Raw genomic sequence first — 8,076 nt, 5'->3', positions numbered from 1 at the left:
AAAGAAAGATATGTTTCAAATTCTAATGGAGACTCGCATGGGGTCAGTAAAGAAAGATATGTTTAAAATTATAATGGAGACTCACATGAGGTCATTAAAGAAAGATATGTTTAAAATTATAATGGAGACTCACACGGGGTCAGTAAAGAAAGTACAATTTGTGAAGACAATTACTTCTGGAAAATACATAAATCATGGGCATTACAATTCGACTGTATAATCAGAAGAAGTTGAAGAAATTCTGTGTATGTCTTACATTACCACCTTAACGAATCCAATCTCAGACTACATTACCAACTCTACAACTGCATCTTTACAACCAATTGCTAGATAAGTAGTGTTTCCTTGAGGGAAATTTTGGAGCCATAACATGAATATAAAATCTTAAAAAATTTTCTTCTTTCTAATCTTAATAATTCCCAAAAGTGTTTTCTAATAAGACAAACTTCATAATTTCTGGAATAAGCACAGTGTAAAGTTTTGTTTCAGAAACTATTATAAATATTATTACGTATTCATACAAAATATCATGAAAATCCCATTTCAAAATGTTGAAAACACAAACGTTCAATACATGCCTGATTATGGAAATTAAAGTGAAAATTAAATTCGAATTTCTATAACCACCCGTGTAAAATATAGGTAGTATTACTAACACACATAACACGATTCCATTTACCTAGGAGAAAACCGTGTTTTATTTTGTAAGTTTACACTAATGGTTGGAATCCACTTTAAGTTCTTCCCATTCTGTTGAAGAAAAAGTAACACCTTTCTTGATTGGATAAAACCAAATGATGTATTCTATATCGTGTAGGATCAACATAGGTGGTTTCTCATCAACGCACGGAGTGACAGTGATGGGTTAAATCTGCCGATCATAATTTTCCTGCTGCTGTACTTTACTTTCTGGTGATTAATGGTTATAATTTCTCTGATTAAAAATCTTAAAATAAGAGTTTAGTAGGTTTCAATTTTAAACATAATCAATTAACAAGAAGTTTATATAACAGCTTCAACATGTCTACTGAAACGTAATCTTAGTTGGAAAACTATTTCCAGCAATCTCAGAATATATACTTTAGTAAATCTGACCTTCCTTACTCAAACCACATGGTACTAGCCATTTGTGTACAGGTGGGGTCAAAGTGCACTTTACAGAGTGCCATTCAACATGGTATGGTGTTATGTATTTGATGTTACAGTTACGAACGCTTCATTACTTACTGATTACGTATTAAAGAAGAGTAAAAAACTGAAGATATACTTTCAAAGGTTATAGACGTTATACAATATACAAACTGTATGATGAACAGAAGTATTTTTATTCTTCACATGAACATCATCTTCTACTCCAACCTGTCAGAGTCTGAGTCAAACTGACATTGTCAATTCACAGACAAAACTTGAGCACAAATACTTTTAATAACACATCTGAGTTTTTGTGTACAACAGATATACACATTTTACTAAAAGCTCCCCACATTTTGTGTACATACACCTAGTAAATTTGGAATTACAATCAACATTTTTTTCTCCAATACAGGATCGGTCCATTGTACTAACCCCCTCGACAACAAATTAAGCAAAACATAACACTGGAACATGATCTTCAGGTTTTACCTTTCAATCTACAGAACAGTCAATATTTAAATTCAGTAATCTGGATGTGTCTTGAAGCCGCACATGATAGATATCTACTTTTCACTGACTGTCATTCTCTAACAGCTTCAAATGAAATATTGTAAGAAAACTGTTATCTTGATGTTATGGTCAGTAAATGTCCACAAATAATTAGTCTCTTCGCTCGATTCATTAAACTTGTGGAACAATCTCTTGGTATAGTTTTAACAAGTTTCTAGAATGTTTAAAGCACCAGGAAAGATCAAAACAACATAGAGGATCTTAAGTACACACAGCAAACATGAGACAAACAGAAACTTAACTAGTATTAAAGTACTGAAAAACACAGAAGCAATATGAACTTATGTAGACTAGAAACCAAAGAAGAGGGAAAATTGTCTTTTTCCATGCCATATGTGAACTAAATTTTTCTCACATGCACATAATACTTACAGAGCAACCTCATAGCTCTGAAATAATTTAATTTTTGTCATTTCAGCTTGAACTGAGTATCAGGTATAATTAATTCTTCAGGGAGGGGGGGAAAAAGTTAAAAATAAGAAGTACAAAAAAGGAACAAAGAATAGAAATGAAACTGAATTAATTTAAAAACTTAAAAAAAACTAACCTGGCAGGGGTGAACTGTAGAGCTGCACGGCGAATTTTTCCTGTTGTTGTTTGAATATCTCTAATGAAACAAAGAAAACAGACCACTTGGTAACGGAAAAAAAAATATTTACTCAGAATTCGTTTATGAATGATTCAGAAAATGAAGGTTGAATCTACTGTAGCATAAATAGAAAAATAAATTTTCTAAATGTGCACAAGGAAATAATTTATTCTTAAGTGATGAAAATATCTTAAAATGAATTAAGAGTCAAAATACAAATAATACGAAATTATTCTTAAAACTCAATAAATAAGGTTAAAAATTTCACATTTGTTAAGTATTTCAACATAGAGACATCACAAAAGCTTGAGTAATATATTCTAAACTATCCTAAACTAAAACCTGACAATACACACTACTAAAGTGTAATCTAAGTTCTTGAATATATTGTTTAAATAGATAGTTACATCAAAATTACAACATTTTAGATATATTAAATTTGGTCTATTACTCTGTGGTAAATATAAAAAGAAACTATTGAGTATATCTTTATTCAAGAGATATGTTTTAATACTTTTTCAGTCAACACTCTGAGGTTTTGTTTTTTAATTTGAATATATTTTACATATCACTGTATCTAAACCACATGGACACCTACATTATTGAAATATTTTAATCTTTTTTCAGTTAATACTCTGAGGTTTTGTTTTTAATTTGAATACATTTTACATATCAGTGTATCTAAACCACAAGGACACCTAGATTACCGAAATATTTTAATCTTTTTTAAGTCAACACTCTGAGGTTTTGTTTTTTAATTTGAATATATCAGCGTATCTAACCCACAAGGACACCTAGATTATTGAAATATTTTAATATTTTTTAAGTCAACACTCTGAGGTTTTGTTTTTTAATTTGAATATATCAGTGTATCTAAACCACAAGGACACCTAGATTACTGAAAGTCAAGGTTTAGAACTCTATATTTGCAGCTTGAACTTGGAAGTGAAACATGCCTGAGTTATATCTCGATTCTTTAGTATAAAAGTTAACATTTTCTTAAGTCAAAAATCTATTTCCAATAATTTTTTCTTGCTTGCTCCAGTCTTTTATACTCCACTTAATTGCCCTTAGTGATACCTGTCTCGTAATACTCTCCACCTACGTCAGTGAGCTCTCTATCCTGGTACTGTATATAAACACCTCATTCAGATATTATCACTTTTCTCGACGAAGCATTCACTAGTGGGCTTCTCTGTGATACAACTGTTGGAGATACTTTGAGGGTTCTTCACATTACCTAGTTATTTTTTGTTTAAAATTTTTTTTTCCCTTTTCGTTTAGCAAGCTGATATACAGCACGAATTACCGGATTATTGTTTCTGGCACTGAGGCAAATTAGGCCTCTTTTATCCCACCTCTGATATCTAGCTTCACTTAACGGTCGAGTGGGGTAGGTCACTCTCATTTGAGGCTGGCTGTGACCTTATTCATAGTGAAATGGACACATATGTTTGGTTCAGTGATGTTTCGCTTTTTCCAGTGGCTTTCTTTATTTTGTCGACTTCCAAGGAGACCAAATTAGGATCAGCCGCCACCGGCTCCTTTTCTTCAGGGTAAATTGAGGGTACTATATAAGCACCTCATTCAGATAATGTTATCATTTTTTCGAGACTGACACAATCCACATTGTCTAACACTGGCTCTTAGTAGAATATGGGGTAATGCTCATTGCAATAAGTCAACGAAGTCACCTAAATTTTTGAAAGCAAGCCGACCCTGATTTATTCAATCCAATGATCAGCAGGAATGGGCAGAATCTCCTTATGCCTTACTCATGATAGTCCCCGAGTAGCTGTCCAGCATAGTACAGTAATACCACTTGATCTGCTTCTAGGTGGTCTTAAGAAACATTATTCTACGGAGCCTGTTGCAACCTAGATAAAGTATATTTTATCTAGGTTGCGAAAGATGCAAAACCCTTATCAAAGAGCCGGGTCAAGAAATGAGTTATGGTTGGCACTTCTGGACGAAGTGAGTTCAACCTCCTCGCAATACACCATTGTCGATATGTGTGCTATTTCTGTTGATAAATTCCATCATGGGACTATGAAAAGACTGAGACAAACACATGGCAACCTGAGAAGTTAAACCCCAATGCTGTGTGAAGGACCACATAACCTCCATGCATGAAGCTTGAACTTCAGGATGGCCGAGTGTATTATGTCAGATCATTGCTGCCTCAGAGATGGCCAAAGAGAAACTGGAAGAAATAGGCACACCTGAAAGTACCACAGATGCAGAAACTGATAAGGGGTTGAACAAATCATAGCAAGTACTTTGGGTAACACATGAATCTGTGGGAAAGCATAGAAGGGCAACCCCATCCAGACCTGACTGAATGCATCTATTGCCAATGCCCAAGGGTGAGGTACCAGACACCAAAATGCAAGTAGTTGAGTGGCAAATGCATCGATCATCAGTGTCCCAAACCAAGAGCAAATCCCAACAGAAAAACTCGCAATGCAACATTCATTCTGTCAGGAGAATCCGGATGGGTCAAGACAACTGATCTGCCACCAAAGTCATCACCCGCAGAACATGGCAAGCTAGAAAGATGATACGATGGGAGTGGGCCCAATAAAGAAGATCCAAGTTTTGAAAACAGAGAGACCTGGACTGAGTACCCCCTTGATGGAAAGTGTAAGACACTACCATGGAATTGTCAAAATGAAGCATGAAGATATTTTCCCTTAATAAGTCCAGACCTTGAGACATCAGTACAAACAGTAAGAAGTTCTAAAACATTGTGTAGGGAAGCCTTGTCATCCATTCATAGGCCCTGGAATTCCTGACTGTGGAGATATGTACCCCAAGGTGGACAAGGTGGTGGAAGAGGAACACCTATCATAGCATTGTTCTGATCTAACCACCACTCGAGATCAAAGTATGATCCCCTGTAGAAGCTGAGGAAAGTCGAGAAGATGGGCAACATCAACCCTTGATTCCAAAGACTCTGGAACACCTGCAAAAATCAAGGGTTGGAGAAAGGGTGCCTCATGTAACTCACGGAGCGCAGTAGCCAGTAGATGAACGCCCTCCAACAACCATCTCTACCCCATAAATCCTGACAACATACCAGCCAAGAGGCTAGAAAAAGTTCAGAAGCTGACAGTCGAACCAACTTAGATGCTAACAATGATCCTAACTCATCATCAAATTCATATGGCGATTGCTGAGAGACTTCCAACAAAAGTTGGAGGGATGATAAATATCTTAGCACTGTAGTTATGGTCAGATGATTCCTAGAATAGTGTGATCTATTCAGTTTGACCACAGACTGGAACCCTAAAGTTTCAGGATCAGGTATATTCTTGGAGAGTCTAATTATGCATCCACCTGGAGTAGGCTAAAGCATTTTGTTCCAATAAACATCGCAGACAAAGCATAGATGTTCGTTCATGTAACTGAACAGTAAGCCCCCTTCATGAACTGCAATATCAGGGGATGGAGGGAGAACTAAGCACTCATCCTCAGACCTTACTGCTATCAAGGAAGGCATAGACTCAAAAGCAACCGGAGAAAGACCCAAAGCATCACATGCTCAATTTACCAACTGAAGAAAAGGAGATGGAGGCGGCTGATCCCAATTAGGCCTCCCGAGAAGCCGACAAAATAAAGAAAGCCACTGGAAAAAGGGAAACACCGGTGAACCAAACATATGTCTCCGTCTCTCTATGAATAAGGTCACAGCCAACCTCAAATGAGAGTGACCCACCACACACGACTGTTGAGCGAAGCTAGATATCAGAAGTGCGATAGAAGAGGCCTAATTTGCCTCAGTGCCAGAAACAATAATCCGGTAATTCATGCTGTATATCAGCTTGCCAAACGAAAAGGAAAAAAAATGAAAATTTTAACAAAAAATAACTAGGTAATATGAAGAACACTCAAAATATCTCCAACAGTTGTATCGCAGAGAAGCCCACTAGTGAATACTTTGTCGAGAAAAAGTGATAATATTATCTGAATGAGGTGCTTATGTACAGTACCAGCATAGAGGGCGCCTTGATATAGGTGGAGAGTGTTACGAGACAGGTATCACCAAAGGTATTTAAGTGGGGAATAAAAGACTGGAGCAAGCAAGAAAAAAATCAGACCAATGATTAGATGGACAAAGGAAGGAAACCCTGGCATTCAAGTTATAGCTGTAGTGTTAGAAGAGGTTAGTATGTTCTAGAATACATGCTGTAACATATCAGTGAACATGTATTGCTGTTATACATACAACACCTGTATCAGTGAACATGTATCACTGTTATACACACAACACCTGTATCAGTGAACATGTATCACTGTTATACACACAACACCTGTATCAGTGAACATGTATCACTGTTATACACACAACACCTGTATCAGTGAACATGTGTCACTGTTATACACACAACACCTGTATCAGTGAACATGCACCACTGTTATACATACACCACCTGTATCAGTGAACATGTGTCACTGTTATACACACAACACCTGTATCAGTGAACATGCACCAGTGTTATACACAAAACACCTATATCAGTGAACATGCACCACTGTTATACATACACCACCTGTATCAGTGAACATGCACCATTTTTATACATACAACACCTGTACCTGTGAACATGTAACAGTGTTATACATACAACACCTGTACCAGTGAACATCTGCCACTGTTATACATACAACACCTGTATCAGTGAACATGCACCACTGTTATACATACAACACCTGTATCAGTGAACATGCACCACTGTTATACATACAACACCTGTATCAGTGAACATCCGCCACTGTTATACATACAACACATATATCAGTGAACATGCACCACTGTTATAGATACAACATCTGTATCAGTGAACATCCGCCACTGTTATACATACAACACCTGTATCAGTGAAGATGTACTAGTGTTATACATACAACAACTTGATCAGTGAAGATGTACTAGTGTTATACATATAACACCTGCTTTGGTGTTAAACTCACTTGATACTTTCCCAGTTGTAGGTTCTCATTTCTAGCTTCTTACAGATGAACATTCCAAACCAGATCCCCAAACCGTTACATAACAACACATCCAGAATCAAAGCATCCCACCAGCATTCAATAAAGTTGGGTAACAAATGAGCAAAAAAAACCTGCAACCAGGAAAATATATATATATGATAAAATATCATAAACGTACATTATTTGAACTCTCTAGTTATATCTACTACCATACCTAATAAGTATTCTTTCCAAATTTTGCCACAAAAGGTACCTTCTCAATCTACAAAAATCATCTCTTAGTTAAGCTGTTCATCTTTTAATTTCACCTCAGTGTTATATACTCATCTTTCTCTCTCAATTTTACAATATATACACTGGTAATATTAGTTTACCTTTCCTATAACCTAGTGTTAAGTTACTGATACCTGATCCTTTTTCAACATTAGGCTACAAATCTTTTTATGTTCCACCATCACTATGTTCACCATTTCTCTATGTTATGATACTGCACTCCAAAAACTGCACAGTCTTTCTAAATTATGATACTCACTTCTGTTATTTCCCATGTAACACTGATTGTCCAGCAAATTCCGTAGTTTCTCACTAGCATGGCTTTCATAGCCCAGCCAAAAAAGTGGCCAAAGGCAAATACATCTATGTGGCTCCAAATCCTCTCTAATGTGACATCTGAACAGTTTACTCCATATTCCTTTGATAATAAAAAAAAAAGTCAATTGAAAAACAGGCTCCAAATCCTCTCTAATGTGACATCTGAACAGTTTACTGACAAATGTTTGCCAGTTACA

At 36.1% G+C, this 8,076-nt stretch overlaps 1 protein-coding gene across 1 annotated transcript in view; it reads right to left on the bottom strand.

Moving 5' to 3' along the window:
- LOC106474275 (phosphatidylserine synthase 1-like) overlaps window positions 1-8,076 on the bottom strand; it is a 37,057-nt gene that overhangs the window by 16,874 nt on the left and 12,107 nt on the right. Inside the window, exons 5-7 of the mRNA XM_022402608.1 lie at window positions 7,821-7,979; window positions 7,268-7,419; window positions 2,252-2,311 (exon numbers count right to left, since the gene is read on the bottom strand). Of these exons, the coding sequence (XP_022258316.1) occupies window positions 2,252-2,311; window positions 7,268-7,419; window positions 7,821-7,979 (371 nt within the window). The remainder of the gene's footprint in view (window positions 1-2,251; window positions 2,312-7,267; window positions 7,420-7,820; window positions 7,980-8,076) is intronic.

This window comes from Limulus polyphemus, unplaced genomic scaffold (assembly GCF_000517525.1).
Source record: "Limulus polyphemus unplaced genomic scaffold, Limulus_polyphemus-2.1.2 Scaffold7017, whole genome shotgun sequence".
Classification (NCBI taxonomy): domain Eukaryota; kingdom Metazoa; phylum Arthropoda; class Merostomata; order Xiphosura; family Limulidae; genus Limulus; species Limulus polyphemus.
The sequence above is the reverse complement of the archived record's forward strand: the minus strand, read 5'-3'. Positions and strand labels throughout refer to the sequence as shown.